Below are 23,595 nucleotides of genomic sequence, written 5' to 3' on the forward strand. Positions count from 1 at the left end.
ATTCATGGTAAAATCTGTGGTTAAACAATTATATTTTATGTTTGTTGTGATAGCCTGAGCTCACTGCTGTATTTATGTGGATATTGTTTTTATCTGTTCTTTAATTTCTTAAAATATAAGCTACTGTGTTGAAGCTAAGCTACAAAGCTGCACCACAGATTTAAACTCAACATTGTTTTTTCTTACATGACCGTTTCTACCCACTATGACACAAGAAACAACACAAATTCCTGCGTGTGTATTCAAACAGGGACATCCTATGGGACAGTTCAATACTGTATTGCAAATTGCGGCATCCCTGCTGCACATTTGCATCAGATGATTGTGTTAAAACCAAATGAAGACAGAAATAATCAAATAATTCAAGTCTTTAAAGTAAAACATTTATTTAAATATGTGGCAATCTTATACAGAATAGTAACACAATAGAATGACAAGTATAATTATAAATGAACAACTACAGTTTATGCTTTAAAAGCCCTTCATTTCACAAAGCATATTTTATTGAATGATAAAATGTTTAAATGAAATAACTACAATCAGACTGTTTAAATCATTTGAGACACATACAGACACACAGAGTCAGCAGTTTTTCTCTGACCTACAGAGGACACAGAGACAGTGAGGAAGCTGTGTCTGTCCAGAACCCAAACCCAGGATAGACAGGTTCAGTGAATGTGGTGTTGTAGGTGTGGATGTGGATCAGTGTGTCAGAGGAAACTTTGTAGAAGGACAGGGTACCAGCAGGATGGTCCAGATACACTGCTACTCTTTTAGAGGCAGGGGAGGATGAGGGCGAGGGGGAGGAGATTGTTTTTTCTTTTTTATTGTGACTGACACAGTAACCTGTTGCATCAGAGCAGGCCAGAACCCAAGACTTATCATTCTTCCCAAATGAACATCCATCACTGGAATCTTCCCTCCCGATTCCCCTGTAACTCACTGCTATAACTTCTCTAAAATTCCAGTCAACCTCCCAGTAACAGCGACCAGTCAGACCAGTCCTACACAGCAAACAAAACATATAGAGAAATCTGTCTGGATGATCAGGATATAACTGAAGCTCCTGAACACATGCCACCCTGGTGTTGTTGTCAGACAGTTTGAGGTGTCTGTGAACTGTGTTTGTGTCCACTTCCAACGGACAGGCATCTGATGGAGAGAAAAAGACAGCACAAATGTTGGTTATCATCTGTTAATCAAACTTTGATCAACTATTAGGCACTGAATAATATTTGACAGCACTAATAATTAATAATCCAGCTATGAAAAAACAACTGACAAGCTAATGCTGCCTTAGACTGTTGATAGCAGAGTTTCTCTGTAAATAAACTTGACGCCAAGGCCGGTTGGGGGATGTGCTTAAACATCTTCTATGCCAAAACAAGCTTTCGATGTGGCTCTGTGCTATCTTGTCAAAAGAAGTGTGGTCCTGTTGCAATTAAACTTCTGCTTTTACTGTTACATACCAGCTAATGGCTAACCACGGCAGCAGGCCCTGGATACACTGGAAAACAGTAACTGTAACAATCACAAAGCCAGTTCAGACCAAACTGCTTCTGTGGCTAAGTCCAAACTAATCACTCCACTAGCAGGTATTGTAAACAGTCACTCACAACAACTAACCCTTTCCCCGTATCACTCAAGCTGCAGGTCGGGAGAGCGGGAACATATTTCCCAACATGAAAAGCTTTTAGGGTTGTTCTATTCTTTAGCCAATTTCATTTAGAAAAGTAGTCCAGTTCTAGTAAAACAGACGCAATGCTGAAGCTGTATCTTAGGCACTGGAGGCAGCCATTACTGAGGGCTTTCAGTACAACCAAACCCCACTCATAGTGAAACTCTGTAGGGTATGACTCTGAAAGTAGGATCACTCACTCAGTCACTCAGTCACAGACAGACACATTTGTAGGGCTGACCTCAGCAGTCAGCCAAAAACATAAAAGAGGAGCATTAAAAAGAGGCTGTGAACCATCTGCTGTCTCAGATTACTCTGGCCAGGGCTTGACATTAACCTTTTTGCACAACAGCCCTTTAGACTTGTTTACTAAAGTTCCCTGTAGGGGTGTAACGGTATTTGTATTCATCCTGTACCGTCAAGGCACACAGTAATACATCAAATACGTCTGAGTGAGTATTAAAAAAAAAGTCGAGTTCTCACTTCAATCCAGGTGCCAGCAATGAGCCTAAAAGCTGCCAGCAACCGTCATTACAGAAAAAGGAGCCGTTACAAAAACAAACGACGAAGAGTGATGGCACGTGTGGAGTTAGAAGAGCCGCCGGCTTCATTTAAATCACCCGTATAGCAATGGTGCTCCGGCTCTGTGAATCGTATAACCTTACCTTCAACTATCGGCCTCAGAGGAGTGAGAGAGGGACTCCGCAGCTGTGTCATAGGTAAAGTTATCCTTAGATTTCACACGGCTTTAACCTCTTTATCCTCCAAGATGGGCTGTGAAAAGTTCTTCCAAACTTTGTAGTAGATCCCATCAGTTAAAGGCTTGAAGGCTTTGGATGTTGTTGGGCTGTCACGGCTGACACGCCTCTTCAACATCGTGTGGAAGACTGGGACAGTACCTTTGGAGTGGCAGACTGGGGTGGTGGTTCCCATCTTCAAAAAGGAGGACTCAGAAGGTGTATCACACTACTCAGCCTCCCAGGGAAAGTTTACTCTAAGTTGCTGGAAAGGAGGCTCCAGCCAATTGTCCAAACTCCGATTCAGGAAGAACCATGCGGATTCTGCCCTGGCTGTGGGACAGTGGACTAACTCTTTACCCTTGCAGGGCTCCTTGAGGGGGCATGGGAGTTTGCTCATCCAGTCTACATGTGTTTTGTGGATTTGGAGAAGGCTTATGAAGGTTGTGACTCTGACTACCAAGATAGGCCTGTGGACAACTAAAGAAAAAATTGGTTGACTGAAATTACACCCACTCACTAACTGACTGGTTGGATTTAGAAAAGGATAAAAAAAACAAACAAAAATAACCTTTACTTTAGATCAATATCAGTTTAATGCATTGCAGGTTCTTCATTGATTGTCAAAATGTACAAAATAAGTTTTTCAGGCATTAATTGTTATCTCACCTCAAATTGCACCATACCAGACAGCATGTATTGAGAAGTGAAATAAAGTCAGCAGGTGGAGCTTAATGACCAAGACACATTGTCTTTTCCTCTGCTCTCTCTCTCTGTCTGTAACAGACACTAACGCTAAAGTGTACATGTTAATGCAATGATAAAGAGGCTCAATGAATCGTATTTGCTGATGGGCAGAGCAGAGACACTCTCAGTGCCACTTCAATACAAACATCCTGCATCTTTGTGTTGAGTTAAGATGTGGTGTTTGTTATTTACGGTGTAACCACTGAGATACAATCAGATCAAACTGTGTCACTTGGTTTGCTTCTTTCTATGGGAAATGCCCACCACTGCATTGCTCCTCTCACTCTCCTGCTGCATGTCTATCATTCAATCAGCTGTGCGCTCCTGCTATTATTCACTTGGTAGGACAGGGCTCATCAACCAACCAACATCATCAACCAACCAACAGGAAGGTGTCAGCCCTAATCCATACCACCAAAGTGGCCAGCTGGAGTCGCTGCAGTACCCAGTGTGGCTGAAATCTAACTGCATTTGGCAGGTTGGTTCTGACTGTAAAAAAATCAAGCACACTTACACTTCCTCAGGCCAGGTTTCAGCCTGTGCAGTCCACTGTGGTCCAAACTGAAGATAGAAACAGAAGCCGTTATCATTGATCCACCTCCTGATGTGAGTTTTTTTATGTTGATATAAATGCTTTATCTAATTAAATTTCAATTTATTGAAAGATAGCCCCCTGAGATGCAGCATCTTGTTTTCAAGGGGGTCCTAACACAAAAACATAGAATACAAACTACAATACACAACAAACACAATAAAACAAAAAATGACAAATACAGACAGCTCTCCCACTTCCTCAGCCCCTCCACCCCATCCCCAGCTCCCAGATACATACATACATATGTAAACACACATGTACATACATGCAGATATATGTAGATAAACAGATAATCATACTGTTCATATACATATACTGTGTAAACATACACATGCTTACACACTCATACACATACTTGTAGATATACACTGCCTGGCCAAAAAAAAAAGTCGACATCAAAAAAAGGGTACACACTCTAATATTTTGTTGGACCGCCTTTAGCTTTGATTACAGCACACATTCGCTGTGGCATTGTTTCGATAAGCTTCTGCAATGTCACAAGATTTATTTCCATCCAGTGTTGCATTAATTTTAATATTGATGATGGGAGAGTCTGACCACTGCGTAAAGCCTTCTCCAGCACATCCCAAAGATTCTTAATGGGGTTAAGGTCTGGACTCTGTGGTGGCCAATCCATGTGTGAACATGATGTCTCATGCTCCCTGAACCACTCTTTCACAATTTGAGCCCGATGAATCCTGGCATTGTCATCTTGGAATATGTCCGTGCCATTAGGGAAGAAAAAATCCATTGTTTAAGAAATGAGAAGTTACTCATTGCATCAGTTGGGGTTAAATAACTTGTTGCCAGCCGAAAGATAATTGCCCATGCAGTAATTATCCAATAGGAGGCTTGTACCTATTTGCTTGGTTAAATCCAGGTGGTAACTTTTTTTTTGGCCAGGCAGTGTAGATACACACATACATATACGTATACAAACATATACATAACATCATGTATTTACATACTCACACACATACATGTACATACACATGTATCATACATGTAGATTTCCAAACACAAGCATATGATAATGTATATAACTGTGTACACCCATTAATACATAACAAATAACTCAGAAACAGGAGCATCTTGTTTTTAAAAATAAGAGAATAGAATTGACCTAAAACTGTGGAAAGGTGTGATGGAGTTGAGGGATTTCAGTCAGATGGAGCTTTTTGACAAATGACCTACGATCAATTTCTTTATGAATTCTGGGAATGGTGAAGAAGGGATCATTCATTTGTCTGAGTGGACATGGAGCTGTATTTGGAACAAGTAGTTGTTTTAAATATGGTGGAAAATCGAAATGTACACATTTAAAAATAAATTGAAACCAGTGACCAGTGAAACTGTCATTTGAATTTGGGTTGAAGCCAGTTGAACGAGTCAAACATAAAGCAATGGTGTGTTCTATATGGACATCTCAAAACAAATCTACAGAGGGAGTTATGTAAAGTATTTAAGGGTTTAACCCTCTGGTACCCCTTGTGCCAAAAATGCACACTTAGTTGATTTTTTTTTTAAACTTTGTTCTCTTTCAAAATTAATATGATCATGTATTTTTGCACAATTTTCAAAATTCTGTCCCAGCCACAACAATCAGCCCAACATAAATAAAGTAAACCGTCTTTATAGCGTTAATATCCCTGGTGTGCAAAAAATGCACATTCAAACCCATTCAAACAACCTCTTTTGATCTATACACCATTAAGGCATGAATCATGCATTTTCTGGTTTCTGGGCTTCATTTGAGAGTTGGGAGTTTACATTTGCACCTGGACCATTTTTTTACCCTGTTGCATCATTTTTACCATATGTGGGCGCGGGCAAGAAATAGATGTTTTTTCCACTAGATTTCAGTGTTATACTCCCCTTTGCTCCCCTTCTCACTAATTCTCTGAGGTTTTGTTTTAGTGCAGATCAGTGTGTGAATCTGTGCAATAATAATAAAAAAGGTATCTAATTTTCATGTAGTAACTTGCAAAAAAATCATTTTTTGCATATTTTGCATCTAAAAATGCAGTGACATCATCAATGAAACATGTCATTTAAAGGGTTAAAAAAATAAAAAAAAATGAGTATTTGACATTTATGATTAGGGCTGACCTTAAATGAGAAAAATATAATTCAATAACAGTAAAAAAAAATTTGAAATGTATGATATTTATAACATGATTTAAAGGCGTGCATTTTTTGCGCAAAAGGGTGAAAAAGTGAGTATTTTAGAATAATTGACCGCACAAAAAAACTAAAAATGCATTTTAACCAATGTTGCTGCTAATCAACGACATATGCCAGGTTGCAATCATCCATAAATACGTTATTCACTTTCAGTGTAGTATCTTGAAAAAAATCAATTTGTGTTTTTTTCTTTTATCAAAAATTTTTGTTTTTTTTACATACAAACATGGTAATTAAAGGGTTAAAAGATATGACAATTATTGAGTATTTGTTGTTTTTGTTAATGGCACAAGTTGATGAAACAAGGAAAAAATTAAACAATTAAAAATAAACTAATAGAACTTTTTTATTTACAGTAATAACCCCCCTGTGCATTTTTTGCACACTAGGAGGAAAATGAGGCGGCAATTTGTATTTTTTCTGAAGTGTTTTGATAAATAATATAAAAATAATCTAATCTGGGAAAAAGTATGTTGTGATGGGAAAAATAAGTTGTGAGTTGACAGATTGTCCGCAAAATGGTGTAAAAACTTCACAGATGTCCAGTAAAAACTTGGCTGAATTGGTTGTCTGCTTGTGTATCCGTACCTCAGTGTCTCAAGTCTGCAGTTCTGATCCTCCAGTCGAGCAGACAGCAGCATCTCTCCTTGTTCTCCTGGATAGTTGTAGCACAAGTCCAGTTTCCTTAGACAGGAGGAGCTCAGAGCTGAGGCCAGAGACGCACAGTCTTCCTCTGTGACCAGACAACCTGAAAGACTACAAACATATACAAGCATAGTGTCATGATCCAGGTTTTGATATATCATGCTCCTGAATTTTTTAGTGTTTTCCTGTGTTTTTTTTTTTTAAGATTTATTTTTGGGCATTTTGGGCCTCAGGCTGGATTCGAACCCCGGCGGCCCGCGTACATGGGGAGGGCCTTTAACCACGTGGCCACCTGCTCCCCTTTCCTGTGATTTTTCTGTTTATTTTATGTTTCTAGTTTTACTGTGTATTAAGGTTTTCCTAGTTTGTACTTTTTGGTATTTTGTGAGTTAATTTTTCTCCCCATGTGTTGGCTTTTGTTCCTTGTCCCTTGTGTTTCATGTTTAGTTTAACTCCCTGTATTTGTATTTGTTTCCTTGCTCCCCTCCTAGTGTCTCTTATGTTTGTATCTCTTCTTGGTCCAGTGATCCTATCATGTGAAATGTTCCATGCTTCTTGTTTTATTTTGTAGTTGCCTTCTCTTGTGTCTGATTCCAGTTTTTCTTCCTGCTTTAGTTTTCCTCCACCGTGATTACCCTCACTAGTTTCACCTGAGTCTCGTTGTCTCTCCTTGTGCAATCACTCCCTGTGTATTTAAGTTCTGTTTCTCCCTGTCCTGTCAGATCTTTGAATGTCTTCTCCAGTATTACTCTTCGTGCCTCCTGAGCAATTTATCTTTCAAAAATACTTTGTTCAGTCAGTTTTGTTTGTGGCTTTTTACATTGTGGATTCCTCTGTTTAGTTTTTCCTTCTGTTTAGACTTCAGTCATTTTTTTAAATTTGCCTTTTGTTTGAATCAAACCATTTTTGAGTTCTGCATTTGGGTCCTCCTTTTGAGTTTTTTGCAAACCCTGACACATAGAGCATTGCACTCTACTCGCGCGATATTTTTTGATACACGCGAATGACACGCGGGTATAAATTCGCCCCGTTCGCGCGAACTCGCTGCCGAAAGACGCGAGGAGGGAGGGGCGTCCGTCCCCACTTCCGTCTTGTTCCAGCGTCACTGACTATTCAGTTGTGAACAATATGGCTGATCTCGACGTTGAAAGGATCGCTGCGTTGAATCTGCTCTGGAAGGCCCAAAACCGACGGAGGTGCCGCCGTGTCTGGGTCCATCGGATCCTCCAGAGGCGGGCACAGCTTGGAGAATTCCGCCATCTTCTCCAGGAGCTCCGTCTGGATGACGGCCGTTTTCAGCGCTACTTTAGGCTGACCCGCGCCCAGTTTGGCGACCTGTTAGCTAGGATTGGTGCCAGGATAACCCAGGACACCAACTACAGGCGCTCTATCCCGGCTGCAGAGCGCCTGTCCATCTGTCTCCGGTAAGGGAATCACAAATCATCACGGTGAAGTAGCAAACAACATAAATATATTACCTGCTACATATACGAACCCGCACACGTGGGCCCCAATGCAAGGATGTAAGAAAACTACACATCATCGTTTCAGCAAGCTGCATTCAACCGCTTAAAAGAACATGATTCACTCTTTCATGTTCATTTGTATTTCATAAAACATGAGAAGCCCTGTAGCTGCTTCCTGCTGTTGTCCTGCCGTTCAAGTGGATATGACTGCATTGTTATATCAACCACAGTAAACAGAGGCAGGAAATCATCTCACCTAAATCGAGAGAAAACATTTAAGTAGATTTCACACACCATTAACAATTTACAGCAGAACACTTGAGTACACATATGTGCACACATGAACACAAGTGATATCCTAATTGTAATATTATGTTCCATATTGTATGCTAACTATCATGTACAGTTTTTCTTGGCATCTCAGCCAAAGTCATCTTTTTTTATCTTGTAGTTATCTTGCCACAGGTGACTCCTACAGGACCATCGCCAACAGCTTCCGGGTCGGTGTCTCCACTGTGTGCAAGATCGTCCCAGATGTTGCCACCGCAATCTGGGACTGCCTCATGGAGGAGTTCATGGCTGTGCCCTCCACAGAGGAATGGAGGTTGATTGCGGAGGGCTTTAAGGAGCGTTGGAATTTCCCTCACTGCTGTGGAGCACTGGACGGCAAGCACGTCATTCTGAAAGTCCCCCCTAACTCAGGATCCCAGTTCTACAACTACAAAGGAACTCATTCCTTAGTTCTCCTTGCAGTTGTGGATGCAAGGTATTGCTTCCGGGTGATAGATGTGGGGGGTTATAGACGAACCAGTGATGGTGGGATTCTGTCCAACTCCGCCTTTGGACGGGCACTGCGCACGAGCACCCTCCAACTGCCTGCCGACCAGCTGCTGCCAGGAGCTGACCCCCGAGGACCCCAGCCGTTTGTTTTCGTGGCTGATGAGGGCTTTCCTCTCCAGAGGAACCTCATGAGGCCATTTCCTGGGCGCACCCTTCCAGGGGAGAAAAGGGTGTTTAACTACCGGCTGTCCCGAGCTCGTCTGGTCGTGGAGAACGCCTTTGGGATCCTCTCCTCCCAGTGGAGGATGTACAGGCGTGCCATGGAGGTCCATCCTGACATAGCAGAGAAGTGTGTGAAGGCAACCTGTCTGCTTCACAACTTCCTGCGGAGGTCAACAGCATCTGCAGTGGGAGGGAGCATGCCAGCTGGTGAGGTGAAGCCACTGCCTGGTCTGGGAAGGGTTGGAGCCAACTTCCCTGCCAGAGAAGCCATCCGGGTGAGGGAGACCTTCATGGCATACTTCTCTGCAGAGGGGGCAGTCCCATGGCAGTCCACCACATAGTGCACAAAGCAAGCACACCACAACGGCTCTTTTAAGAGCCACCCACAGCACCAAAGAGCAAACTTCCTACATCCTTATCTCTCATATAAGTACCTAAATATAAATTGAGTTGTTCGAGTGTTTTTATTTGACTTTGAATGCCAACACCAAAAAGTAACTTAGAAGTTTTAGATTCTGTGTCTTGAATTTAAGATATTTTTCTCACAGCACCCCATAGAAGAGATATTTGGTATCCTATTTTTTTACTTTAGTTCCAGAAAGAGCTAATCTATAAATATAAACAGAGCATGACACAAATAAAACACATAATATATACTGTGAAAGACTATGTGAAGATTACGGGCTTCAGAATTGGCAAATATTACCTCAGTGACAGGTAGCTCTTTACCTGAGATCAAACTACTTTATTCTAGGTCTAATCACACAGAAACATATGTCAGGGCAGCTGACTCTGTGAGTCTATTTTATGACTTCAGTGCTGCACTCAAATATTTTCTAATACCTCGGTAAGCAGCAAAGGATAGAAAATACAGCAATTATAAGTAGTGTCCACATAACCCCTTAATGCCTGAAAACATAAATAACAGCCAAAAAATTCTATTATTTTGGAACTGAAGTGTTCATTTAACTTTCTACTGAAGTTTAAAAAAAAATCAAAATTTCCATAAAATTTAACAAATATATTTTTAGTATCTCATTATATTCATTAGGTGTTTTTGGTAACTGATAATCCACTTGAGGGCATTTTTATCATTTATCAGATGTATTTATAAGTTTTTTTTGTTATTACTCCTAATTAATAATTAATTGAACGGTAATCCTAGATGTAGTTGCTAAGCGCATGAGCAATATCTTCTCTTTAAATGATAACATGAAGCTGATACTGGTGTCAGTTTATGTTAATATCTACCACATGACATTAAGAGAAGCACTTGAATTAGTGACCTTAATAAGAAAGTGAAGCTTTGTTCATTATGACAAGGAAATTTAATTAAAAGAATGTATGAAACTATATACACAGGTAGTGACAAAATTAGGACAAAACAAAAACTACATACAACAGAAATAAGGAGCTTGCTTGGAGGAGGGAAATGGAAGAGTGAAGGATAAGAAGGAGAGAAGAAAGGAGATTAAAGGCTGGTTCGTTCCCTGCAGAGATTTTTGCCTCAGTTCCTACATTAAAAAAATTCTATTGAGTGGGTTCCAATGGTTCCAAATTAAGCTGAGCTGTGCTTGCCTCATAAATTAATTTATGGATTTGAAATTTCACACAGTCTTTGGTCTGAGGCGGCAATCTCTGCAGGGAAGGAAGCAGACTTTTGAGGAACATTTCATCCTCAGAAAGGGGAGCTGGAGCTGCTGGTGGTGGACGGTTCTGCAGGGCCTCCAGCAGAAGCCTCTCCACCTCCGTCGGCTGCTCTCTGGAGTGCCTTTGAGGTCTCCTCCTTTGGCTCACTGTATGTAATAGAAAAAAACATGTTACTATTGTATGTCATTAATACATTACTACTAAAAAAAGGCACATACAAGGATAAGGTTGTGACATGAAAGGCATCAATAGCTGTAGAAATGATAAATACATTCATCAATTACAATCATAAAATATTAACACTACATACCACTTGGATCTGTTAATCCCCTCCTTCATTAAAACACTCAGGCTCTCTTTTAAAGAAAATCACACTAAAGACCTTTTAGGAAATTAGATATGTTTAAAGATATTAAACATTAAAGTTAGAAATATTAATTCTATTTTTGGTCCTTGACCCCAGTCCTCATCATGTTAAGCAAATGTGAACTGAGCTGCTCAAATCTGAACTCTGTAGTTGTACATTTATGTATACAATGCCACCTTTGTGCAGGTGCACCTGCATGAACAGGTGGACACACATTGCTGTGTTGTTTACACTCTGTTCTGCAGGGATTGGCTGCTTCTTTGTCTCGTGATTTATGATGCAGACTTGGCTGCATAGGTCATGTTAATGAAAGGGGATTCCTAAGCTTTGAGTGTTAAGACATAAATGAAAGAAAATGCCTTGATAACCTGATTATACAGACTGCATCTGTATTTGCATGCAAACACATGCACAAGCACACACATGTGCACATACCTTTAAAGCTCAATATTGTGGGAATACATAGAGGCCATTTACAAATGAATAATCAGTGTTTTTAACCCTCTGTCTCTGCACATCAAACATATTAGGAATGAGGGAATCAGATGAAAAACCCTAAAAACCACTACTTTGAAGGCATGAGTCAAGAATGCGTTCCTAACATGATTCAAGTCATGTTTATTTGTACCACGTCTATGTGATGCAAAACTACAGCTTGTCCTGGTTTTCATCAATACAGTTTCTCAGCACACATTTCAGTGTCTGTTTTGGCTACAACTAAACTAATTCAGTAAAACTAATTTTTCAAGACACATACACACCTGACTCTGACATCAATAGAAAACACCCAGAGTAGTTGCAGTTTAACCCTCGGGCACTCCTAGAGCCCTTTTAGGGCTTTTTCATTGTATTGTTACTTTGGCAGTTTTCATGCTAAGATGATATTTGACAAGGATGTTCATTTTTTAATAAATTGTTTAAATGTCATTATTCACACTGTGTTGACAGCACTGCTGTGAGTGTGTACTGAGAAATTAGTGAATGTGTAGATGCAGCCATAACACACACTGACATCTGGGCTGTAAAACTGCATTGATGAAAACCAGGAAAGAGTATTCTTGTATCTCATACCCATGGTATAAAAAAAACATGAATTAGATTATGTTAGGAATGCATCCTGGACTTACACCTTTGAGGTTGAAGTTTTTAATGTTTTCCGTCTGATTCACCCATTTCTTCTATGATAGATGTGCAGATACATTATACTGTATACTGGTGCAAAATGAACATTGCAGGGTTATAGAGATTAAGAGGGTTAAAATTCAAGATCAAAACAAGAAGCAGCCAATCAGTGCCAAGCAGAGGGTACACAATCCAGCCATGTGCGTCCACCTGTTTATGCAGGTGCAGCTGCTAAAAAGTGGCATTATGTTAATAAACTGGCATTTATAGTGTTAGAACTATGACAATTAATTTACATTTGCTTTACATGACTAGGACTGGAATTAAGGACCAAAAGGCGAAAGTAAGTTATTTCATTCATTTTTAATATTTTTAAATATAGCCAGTGTACTAAAAGGGCTTTAAGGGGGAGTGTGATTTTTCTTAAAGGAGGGCCTGAGGGTTAAAGAAATAATTTTGTCTACCCAGTGGAAATTCTGTCAACACAGTGTGGTAATGGAATACAAACCAATCATAACTAAATTAGCATCTCTGTCAAATGAAAACAGCCAAAGTGGGAGAGTAAAATACATTTACAAAGCCATGGAAGGGCTCTAGGAGATCCTGGGGGTTAAAGTGCACAGACTGATCAATGTATTAATTATTTAATACAATTTTAACTGTTATAGCTGTGGTCATACCTCCGGGAACTGCAGCCGATGTAGAGGGGCCGGGTGCTGGGTCTGGAGGAGCAGCAGCAGGTACTTCGCCCTCATCAGCAGAGAGGGGCTGAAGTTCTGACAAGAATCCAAAGTGTACACACTGAACACAGTGTGGAGGTTCAGCTATGTCCCTGTTTATATCGTTTCCACACAAACCTTCCACCTCATCTGCTGGCCCTGCTGCTGCTTCTTCGTCCTGATCCTCCTGGAACTCCTCCGCGGCCTGGCTGTCCTCGACCCCCTCCTCCATTTTGACACTGGTCTCCCTGGGGGTGACGAAGGGGTCGAGGAACGACAGGGCCGCGGAGTACTTCCACCGTTTCGTTGGACCAGCACCCGACCCACTCCTCCTTTCTGTCTCCTTTCTCCTCTCCTTCAGATAAGTGTCCCTCAGGCTCTTCCATTTCTTTCTACATACGTGGTCTGCACAAAAACACGAGAACGTAATGAATTAAGTAGGAATTAGCTTGCCTGGCGGGGTTATGCTAACTCGGGCAGTGCTGACTAACTTGGTAACAGACGGCTAACGACAAGTGACACATAACTATTTAAAAAACTTACCAGGCAATCCAATCTCCTCACTCACTTTCCTCCAAGCGAGCTCCTTCTTATTCCTGTGTCTGTAAAACATACATGTGGTATCATAAAGCTCAGGGAACGCGCACACCGCCAGGACCAGCTTTTCCTCCATTTTCGATTTGAATGAGCCCCTTCTTCCCGGGCCGGTCCTCTCTCGGAAACATTCGGTGACGTCGCCGGAGGATCTCCATGCTGATTGGCCACCGCGGCGCGAAAATTCGCCGGAGTTTAGATTTTTGAACTCGCGCGTAGACGCGATGAAGCGAACGGGCGGCGCGAATTCGCCTCATTCGCGCGAATCACTCGCGCGTATCGCGCGTCACGCACCGCGTATTCGAGCGATTCGCGCCGCCCGAGGCGAACAGGCATCAACTCGCATCTTTACATTGACTTTACATGTAATTCACTCGCGCGAAGAAATTTTCTCGCACTTGGTGTGTATGCATGGTTAGAGTGCAGTGCTGCTCCATATGGTATTTACAGTAGGAGGGAGAGCCCCCAGTAATCAGGCCCCACTCCTTTGAAATCATCTACAGCATCAGTCAGAATGTGGGAGGCAGATCCTCTCTCTACCATTTTTCCAATAATATAATCAATGTAATTGTTCAACAACTTGTCACTGCCAGCCAGATGACTTGACTGAAAAATATTCATCACAGGCATATACATCACTGTGCAGAAGTTTTTTTAGGCATGTTTTTGCCAAAGTTTGAGGCTGAATTAAGGTGTGTAATGGCGAGTACGCCCACCTGAGGGCCCAATTGGGCAGGAAGGAGGATAGACACAACCCTGGTCATGCTCTGGATGTCTTTGTACAATACCAATGGCATGGGAAAATAATCTGATGAAAACAAACCAAAACCCACAGCTTTAGGGCGGAGTTATGGATAGATGTGGCGCTTAAACATAGCCTAGGGCAGTAGTTCTCAACCTTTTCAGCCTGCGACCCCCAAAATAAAGGTGCCAGAGACTGGGGACCTCACTTTACCTGAATGTGGTTGAACACAGACATGAACATGCAAGAATAGTCATTTGCAGACAAGGCCACCCATAAGGAGGGATAAAGGGGAAGGGGTTTAGGGACCCAGCCAAACTGGGGGCCTATGAAGGCCATGGTCCATTGTGAAGTTAAGCTGTGAAACCATATTTTATATTTGACCTGAATAGTAACCAATCTTATCAAAGCAACAAATACCTCTATCTACTCATCTGTGTAGTATATAGCCTTCTTAAAATGAAAATAACTTTTGTTAAAAACATTTAAAATGGGTAAAAAAAATTGCTTGAATAAGTTAGTAATGGGAAAAAGTTGTGAAAAAGGTGTTGAAATTGGATTTTTAAAGAACATAAATGGATTAACAGTTAAAAATAACCCAAAAATGATGAAATTGGCAAAAATGAGCACAAAAAGTGATAAAAGGGGATTAAAAAGTGACTGAAATGGCTTTAAAGTGGAAAAACTTAGGTGGACTGGGATGAAAAATGTAAATAAACTGGCAAAAATGGGATAACTGTGGTTAAAATGGGCAAAAGGGGTGTAAGAAGTGGTTGATAGAGGCAGGAAGTGGCAAGAATTGGTTTAGAAGAGGCAAAAACAGGCAGAAAAAAGTGGTGGAAAGGGTTTAAAATTGATACAAATGGGTTTTAAGTGGCGAAAATGTGCTAAAATTGGTGTTAAAAGTGGTGACAAGGGATTAACATTTCATAAACTTTAGTGTAAAGTAGCAGCATTGTGATTTAAAAAAATATTCTTAGTTTTTTAAGGCATCTGGAGACCCCCTCTCAGTGTCTCGCAACCCCTAATGGGCCCCGACCCCAAGGTTGAGAACTACTACTGTCCCAGTACCCTACTGGCCTAGGGTACTGTTAGGGCAGGTAGGAGGGTTGCCACAACCCCCTGGTTGTTGTATGTGTGTTCTAAGCACCTGAAAACTGTTGGTGGTTGCTGGGCGTATTACCAGGGGTGCAAAAGCCCAGACAAAAGAAATGCTGTTAAGCTCGTCCTTGGCTGCTGAGCGACACATGTACATGTCAAATGTCGACACTGACTCTGGCCGCCCTCCCTCCTCTCTTCAGCCCGGGATTATGGGACATCAGGACCTGTGAAGAACCGTTAGTGCCCTATGTGCCTAAAACTTCTGCACAGTACTGTACTTCACTTTCATCTGGGAAACCTCCCATACAAAGTGTTTGGGAAGTGAAAAACACATTGAATATGGGTCGATCTTAGTCCACAACTAAATGACATTTGATGGAATGCGTGTGACTGTGTGAAAGCTGATTTTTAGTCCAACACATCAGCCAGACTCCTGTTTGCTTCTACTCTGCATTCAACACTCTACAGCCCCACATCCTAGACAACAACTTCACAGTTACTCTGATGAATACCCAACAGTCATTGAGATACATTAAAATGGTGAGCCCAATTCCTTTATTTTTTGCTGTAGACAGCTTTTATGCCCAGGTATTTACATCTGGATCTGATAGGAGATGTAATGGAGATGTAATAAGCAAAAGTATTGGAAAAGGTAGACTTAAAACTGACTAAAGTGGATAAGATTTGATGTTTAGTTGGAAATCCTTTTCGGTCAGTCTAAAACCTTCCACTTCTTGCCTCTGATGAACTCCTTTGTTGTTTTTCCAGTGTGTTTTGGGTCATTACCATGCCGCACAATGAAGGATCCTCCAATCAGTTTAGTTGCATCTTTCTGTGACAAAATGTTTCTGTGAACTTCTGAGTTCATTTATCTGCTGCCATCATGTGTTACATCATCACTGAAGACTAATGAGCCCGTCCCAGTAGAAGCCGTGCAAGCCCAAGCCATGACTTCACTCCATCACAGATGAGCTTGTGTAGTTAGGATCATGAACAGAGCCTTTCTTTCTACAAACTTTAGCCTTTCATTGGTCGTTTGGTCCTTTGGTTGACACAAGGACAGTGGATTAATAAAAAGTTTCACTTGGGTTTGGTCAGTAGGTGTGGCTTAATGGCTCAGCGGCGCTCCGTACAAAATTTTTAAAAGTCAGCCCCAGCAACATGTTCAATAGGGCTGCAACAACTGATTGATTAAATCAATAAAAACTGAAAATCAAAAGCATTGGTAATGCTTTGGTATTCAAATGTTTGATGTTTATCATTATTCTAGTCTGTTTTGTCATTGCAAAATAGTGACACACAAACCTGAGAGTTTCCAGTGTGCAGTGCTGAGCCTTTAGTCCTTTGGACAACAGCTGCACTCCTATGTGCAGGTCATTGTTGCTCAGGTCCAGCTCTTTCAGATGAGAAGACTGAGAGCTGAGAACTGAGGACAGAACTTGACAGCTTATCCAGGTGTCTGCAAGTGTGTGCTCGTGTGATGGAGTAAAAGGTGAGCTTTATCATTATTCTAGTCTGTTTTGTCATTGCAAAATAGTGACACACAAACCTGAGAGTTTCCAGTGTGCAGTGCTGAGCCTTTAGTCCTTTGGACAACAGTTCCTTCACTCCTGAATCCTGCAAGTCATTGTTGCTCAGGTCCAGCTCTTTCAGACTACAGGACTGAGAGCTGAGGACCGAGGACAGAGCTTCACAGCTTTTCTCTGAGAGGTTACAGCAACCCAGCCTGTAGATAATTCAGAAAAAACCCAAAGAGGAGTAATTTTAAACACAAGTTGCCTTTCTCAGCATAGGAAGAATAAGATTTAACCTGGAAAACTATAAGTTCACGTACAGAGCTTTCTTAGAGACTTTGATCACTGGCAGCAGCTTAAGGAAAGCCTCCTCTGAAGCAGAGTATTTCTTCAGGTCAAACACGTCCAGATCCTTTTCTGATGACAGCAAGATGAAGACCAGAGCTGACCACTGAGCAGGAGATAATTTATCAGGGGAGAGACTTCCAAATCTCAGTGACCACTGGATATCCTCCACTATGGAGTAATCATTCAATTCATTCAGACAGTGGAACAGATTAATGCTTTTCTCTGCAGACAGATTCTCGCTGATTCTTGTCTTGATGTACTGGATTAGTTCTGTTGTGGTCTGTGAGCTTCTTCCTGATTTTGATTGCACTGAAGTTTTTGTATAAAACAGCAGACGCTGTATGAGATTCTGATTGGTCTCTAGTGAAAGACCAAGGAGGAAGCGGAGGAACAAGTCAAGGTGTCCATTTGGGCTCCGTAAGGCCTGGTCCACTGCACTCTGGTAGAGCCTTGTCTCTGCAAGTCTGGCTTTTCTTGTTGTTGACATCAGTGAGGTTGTTTGTTCTTCTGCCATCAGATTGACTCCAGTATTGATGAAGGTCAGGTGGACATGAAAAGCAGCCAGAAACTCCTGAACACTCAGATGGATGAAGCTGAACACCTTGTCTGGGTAGATTCCTCTGTCTTCTATAAAGATCTGTGTGAACACTCCTGAGTACACTGAGGCTGCTCTGATATCGATGCCACACTCCATCAGGTCTGGTTCATAGAAGATCAGGTTCCCTTTCTGCAGCTGCTCAAAAGCCAGCTTACCCAGAGACTCGATCATCTTCCTGGTCTCTGGATTCCAGTGTGGATCCATCTCAGCCCCTCCATCATACTTGATGTTCTTCAGTTTGGCCTGAACCATCAGGAAGTGGATGTAGATCTCAGTCAGGGTCCGGGGCAGCTCTCCTCCCTCTCTGGTCTTAAACTCATCCTCCAGGACTGTAGCAGTGATCCAGCAGAAGACCGGGATGTGGCACATGATGTGGAGGCTTCTAGATATCTTGATGTGAGAGATGATTCTGCTGGCCTGATCCTCATCAGGGAACTTCTTCCTGAAGTACTCCACCTTATGTGGGTCAGTGAACCCTCTAATCTCTGTCACCATGTCAACAAACTCAGGAGGGATCTGATTGGCTGCTGCAGGTCTTGTGGTTATCCAGAGACGAGCAGATGGAAGCAGTTTCCCCCTGATGAGGTTTGTCAGCAGCACATCCACCGATACCGACCGGGTAACATCAGTCAGGATCTCCTTGTTGTGGAAGTCCAGAGGGAGTCGACACTCATCTAGGCCATCAAAGATGAACAAAACCTGGAACTCTTCAAACCTGCAGATTCTGGCTTCTTTGATTTCTGGGAAGAAGTCATGAACAAGTTCCACCAAGCTGAACTTTTTCTCTCTCAGCACATTCAACTCTCTGAAAGTGAATGGAAACATGAACTGGATGTCCTGGTTGGCTTTGTCTTCAGCCCAGTCCAGAGTGAACTTCTGTGTTAAGACTGTTTTCCCAATGCCAGCCACGCCCTTTGTCATCACTGTTCGGATTGGTTCATCTCTTTCAGGTAAGGCTTTAAAGATGTCCGTACAACTGATGGCTGTTTCTGGTTTGTGTAGTTTCCTGGATGCTGTTTCAATCTGTCTGACCTCGTGTTCATTGTTGACCGCTCCACTCCCCCCCTCAGTGATGTAGAGCTCTGTGTAGATCTGATCAAGGGAGGTTGGCGTTCCTGCTTTAGCAATCCCCTCAAACACACACTGACACTTCCTCTTCAGGTCAGACTTCAATTGATGTCGGCATATTGCATCATACGTTCCTGAATATGCAAACAACATATGAAAATCATGACTGGATTGTGCAGAAAAGGGTTATTATATTTATTATATACTTATAGGCAGTATACACTGCTTTCCACATTATTATGCAAATGACATTTTTCTCTTATTTTCCTAAATATTAATGCAAATGACAGAATATTTTTGAAGTTATCAGCCGTTAGAGCATACAAACTTCATAATGATAGCCATTTTTTAAAAATAAAAACTTCAAAAAGCACTGTTCAACATTATTATAAGATTTTATAGGTTGTAAAGAACTGAAAATGGTCATTCATTGAATTTGCAGCATTAGGAGGTCATATTTACTGAAATCAAAGCTATTTCGATCAAAAACATCTTAACGGGCTAAGTTACATGTAAACATAGGACCTCTTTGGTATCACCTTCACTATTCTTGAATCCATTGAACTTTCAAGTTTTTGGCGAGTTACTGCTTGAATTTCTTTGCAGGATGTCAGAATATCCACCCATCACATTGAACTTTCAATATCAAACATTTCAAGTACCTAGTTTTTCTTTCCTGCATTCTGATCTTTTCTACTGCACCCATTTGTGCCTCTTCTGCACCATGACTTAATAATAATCTAGTTTTGTTTACCCTTTTGCTTATTTCACAGACATGTTTGTGAATTAGGGACAATAATTAATCGAAAAATGATGGCCATTACGAGTTTGCTTGAGCTAGAAAAATGCACTAAATGTATTGATATTAAATAACGGCTCATTTTATCCTCTTTTGTCAATACAATGGTGTATTTACAGAGCTTGTGTCAATGACTTGCATTCAAAACCAGAGTGCACAAAGTATTGTGTGTGGCCAGTATTACTGAGCAGAGAAAAAGCCAACATTAACACTGTGGCTCTGTGTTTAAATATATTACATTGACAACAACAATGCTGTACCACGTGAACAATGTTCATTAAAGTGCAATCGACGCAGCAACCCACCATCAGCTCGGGCAGAAAAACATAAGATCCAGTCAATCTGTGCGGTTATTGAAAAGATGTTTTTGTTACTTTCACCCCTTTATTTCCATTTTCATCACTTTTTTCACTAATTTTTGACCCTTTGGGCCACTCCACAACCCATTTCACATTTATCACCCATTATTTTGTTTAACACTTTTGCCAACCTTACCCCTTTTTTGAAATATATAAGTATGACCGAAGATAGTTTTTTGGAAAAACAGATCAAATGTTAAGTCATTCTAAAACAATTTCAATATTAATTGTTTGTAAAGCCTAAGGATACTCTTTAAAGGCTTTCCCTTTAATACATTGTGTTTTCAGAAGCACTTAAATTTAACCTTAAGATTAGTCACAAAGCAAGCTATGGCTGATAATTACTTTACACGCAGCACAGGTTGCCATCCCGAACCCACCTGCTGAGAAAAATTAGATAACGTATGTATGTATAACATATGTATGTAATGTATTACTGCGATAAAAACAAGCTCACCACGGTGACCGGCAGCAACTGCACATTAAGACATTCACATAACATTCAGACGGACACAGTAGCAGCTGCATATGTATCTAAACCAAACATAACTTCGCCCCTTTGTGAACAATTTGTTTTTCAGGCAAATGAAATGTAGAACCAGCTGATTTAGATGATGCAGTTTGTCAAATCTGGCCAAAAAGATCTGTGTGAAATGAGGAAACATCTCCTTTGAGCTCTTACCTCACATATATGCCTAGTAGGCTTAATGGCCTGCAAGATTATTATTATTATTATTATTATTATTATTTTGAACTTTTTATTTTACATTTTACAAACCTTTAACAAAATACAACTTTACATTTGTGACATAGGACTTTGTTCCCCACAAAATATAAGAAGATAAGCAGAAGCAAAGTAGCTGATGAATAAAAAAAAAAAAGAAAGAAAAAAATCCTTTACATGACAGACATTTCAAGCAGAGCTTAGTTTACAATGCAACAGCGCTTTCTTTGGTAGTTATCTTTTAAACTCATTCGCAACAACCCATATTCTCTACACATTCAGATATGTTCTGTCACAGTTCCTCCTTTGTACAAAAATGTCCATCTTCATTTGTAGACTTGCAGTCATCTTTGCCATTGTGTAGACTTGTTTGAGTCTCTGTCTCCACTCGGCCACTGTTGGAGGTTAAGTGTTTTTCCAGTGCACTGTTATCTTTTTTTTTTTTTTTTTTGCTGTTAACATAAGTATACGTAGTATATACTTGTGATCTGTCTTGCAAATCCCATCCGAAACAATTCCTAATATAAACAACTGAGAATCTAAGGGGACAGTCACATGTGAAATACTTTCAACTTCTTTTTGAACAGATTTCCAAAACTCGTGAATTCTTGGGCAGTCCCAAAATATGTGTGTGTGATCCCCTATTATTCCACAATTTCTCCAGCACAGTGCAATAGTAGGTCCTTTGACGTACAAAGAAATTGTAAAAGGTGTGTTAAAATAACAAATTTTTAATTTCCAATCAAACTCCTTCCATACCTGACTATTAATTATGGCTGCAAGATAATTTTGATAGTAACTTCCATCCATCTTCTTCCGCTTATCCGAGATCAGGTTGCGGGGGCAGCAGCCTAAGCAGGGAGACCCAGACTTCCCTCTCCCCGGCCACTTCGTCCAGCTCTTCCCGGGGGAACCAAAAGCGTTCCTAGGCCAGCCGAGTGACATAGTCTGTCCAGCGTGTACTAGGTCTTTGCCGGGGTCTCCTCCCAGTGGGACTTGGCCGGGACACCGGCCGGGGGCGTCCAGGAGGCATCCGGACCAGATGCCTGAGCCACCTCATCTGGCTCCTCTCAACGTGGAGGAGCAGCGGCTCTACTCCGAGTCTCTCCCGAATGGCTTCTCACCCTATCTCTAAGGGAGAGCCTAGACACCCTGCGGAGGAAACTCATTTCAGCTGCCTGTATCCGTGATCTTGTTCTTTCGGTCACGACCCACAGCTCATGACCATAGGTGAGGGTGGGAACGTAGATCGACCGGTAAATCGAGAGCTTCGCCTTTTGACTCAGCTCTTTCTTCACCATGACGGACCGGTGCAGAGACCACATCACTGCAGACGCCGCGCCGATCCGCCTGTCGATCACTCGCTCCATTTTTCCCTCACTCGTGAACAAGCCCCCGAGAAACTTGAACTCCTCCACTTGGGGCAGGATCTCATTCCCAACCCGGAGAGGGCATTCCACCCTTTTCTGACTGAGGACCATCGCCTCAGATTTTGAGGTGCTGATTCTCATCCCAGCCGCTTCACACTCGGTTGCGAACCGTTCGAGTGAGAGCTGAAGGTCACAGCCTGATGAAGCCAACAGAACCACATCATCAGCAAAAATCAATGACCCAATCCTGAAGCCACCAAACGCTCTGGCTGCACCTAGAAATTCTGTCCATGAAAGTTATAAACAGAACCGGGGATAAAGGGCAGCCCTGATGGAGTCTAACCCGCACCGGAAACGAGTCCGACTTACTTCCGGCAATGCGGACCAAGCTCTGACACCGGTCGTACAGGGACCGAACCGCCCTTATCAGGGGGTCCGGTATCCCATATTCCCGGAGCACCCTCCACAGACTTCCACGTGGGACACGGTCGAATGCCTTCTCCAAGTCTACAAAACACATGTAGACTGGTTGGGCAAACTCCCATGCACCCTCTAGGACCCTGCCGAGAGTGTAGAGCTGGTCCACTGTTCCATGACCAGGACGAAAACCACACTGCTCCTCCTGGATCTGAGGATCGACTATCCGACAGACCCTCCTCTCCAGGACTCCTGAATAGACCTTATCGGGGAGGCTGAGAAATGTGATCCCCCTATAATTGGAACACACCCCCCAGTCTGCCAGTCCGGGGACACTGTCCCTGCGATGTTGCAAAGGCATGTCAACCAAGACAGCCCTACAACATCCAGAGCCTTGAGGAACTCAGGGCAGATCTCATCCAACCCTGGGGTCCTGCCAACGAGGAGCTTTTTGACCACCTCGGCCTTCACAATACATTTGGGCCTGCCAGGTCTGACCGGTATCCTTCCCCACCAGCGGAGCCAACTCACCACCAGGTGGTGATCAGTTGACAGCTCCGCCCCTCTCTTTACCCGAGTGTCCAGGACATGTGGCTGCAGGTCCGATGATACCACTACAAAATCGATCATCAAACTGCGACCTAGGGTGTCCTGGTGCCAAGTGCACATGTGGACACCCTTATGCCTGAACATGGTGTTCGTTATAGACATTCCATGATGAGCACACAACTCCAGCAACAGAACACCACTCGGGTTCAGATCAGTTGGGCCGTTCCTCCCAATCACCCTCCTTCCCCACTAGAGAGGTGACGTTCCATGTCCCCAGAGCCAGCTTCTGCAGCCGAGGATCAGACCGCCAGGGTCCCCGCCTTCGGCCGCCGCCCTGCACACAACGCACCCGACCTCTATGGCCCCTCCTACGGGTGATGAGTCCATTAAAAGGGGGGGCATGGTAATTCATCAGGCTGTGCCCGGCCGGGCCCCATGGGTGCAGGCCAAGCCACCTGGCGCTCGCCATCGAGACCCACTCCCAGGCCTGGCTCCAGGAG

General features: G+C 42.2%; 2 protein-coding genes across 2 annotated transcripts in view; both read right to left on the reverse strand.

Annotated features, from left to right (window-relative positions):
- Window positions 1–594: 594 nt before the first annotated feature.
- On the reverse strand, window positions 595–2,426 carry LOC121510507 (stonustoxin subunit alpha-like). Its single transcript, XM_041788569.1, has 2 exons — window positions 2,344–2,426; window positions 595–1,152 (listed from the first exon to the last, which is right to left on the reverse strand). Exons 1-2 carry the CDS (start codon window positions 2,393–2,395, stop codon window positions 602–604), a joined length of 603 nt encoding a protein of 200 aa, XP_041644503.1. The 5' UTR covers window positions 2,396–2,426; the 3' UTR covers window positions 595–601.
- A 102-nt stretch (window positions 2,427–2,528) lies between these two features.
- LOC121509780 (NLR family CARD domain-containing protein 3-like) overlaps window positions 2,529–23,595 on the reverse strand; it is a 39,329-nt gene continuing 18,262 nt past the window's right edge. The window contains exons 5-10 of the mRNA XM_041787442.1: window positions 17,184–19,011; window positions 16,899–17,075; window positions 16,655–16,768; window positions 6,530–6,697; window positions 3,677–3,723; window positions 2,529–2,611 (exon numbers count right to left, since the gene is read on the reverse strand). Of these exons, the coding sequence (XP_041643376.1) occupies window positions 2,529–2,611; window positions 3,677–3,723; window positions 6,530–6,697; window positions 16,655–16,768; window positions 16,899–17,075; window positions 17,184–19,011 (2,417 nt within the window). The remainder of the gene's footprint in view (window positions 2,612–3,676; window positions 3,724–6,529; window positions 6,698–16,654; window positions 16,769–16,898; window positions 17,076–17,183; window positions 19,012–23,595) is intronic.

The sequence above is a fragment of the Cheilinus undulatus genome, linkage group 5 (genome assembly GCF_018320785.1).
Source record: "Cheilinus undulatus linkage group 5, ASM1832078v1, whole genome shotgun sequence".
Lineage (NCBI taxonomy): Eukaryota > Metazoa > Chordata > Actinopteri > Labriformes > Labridae > Cheilinus > Cheilinus undulatus.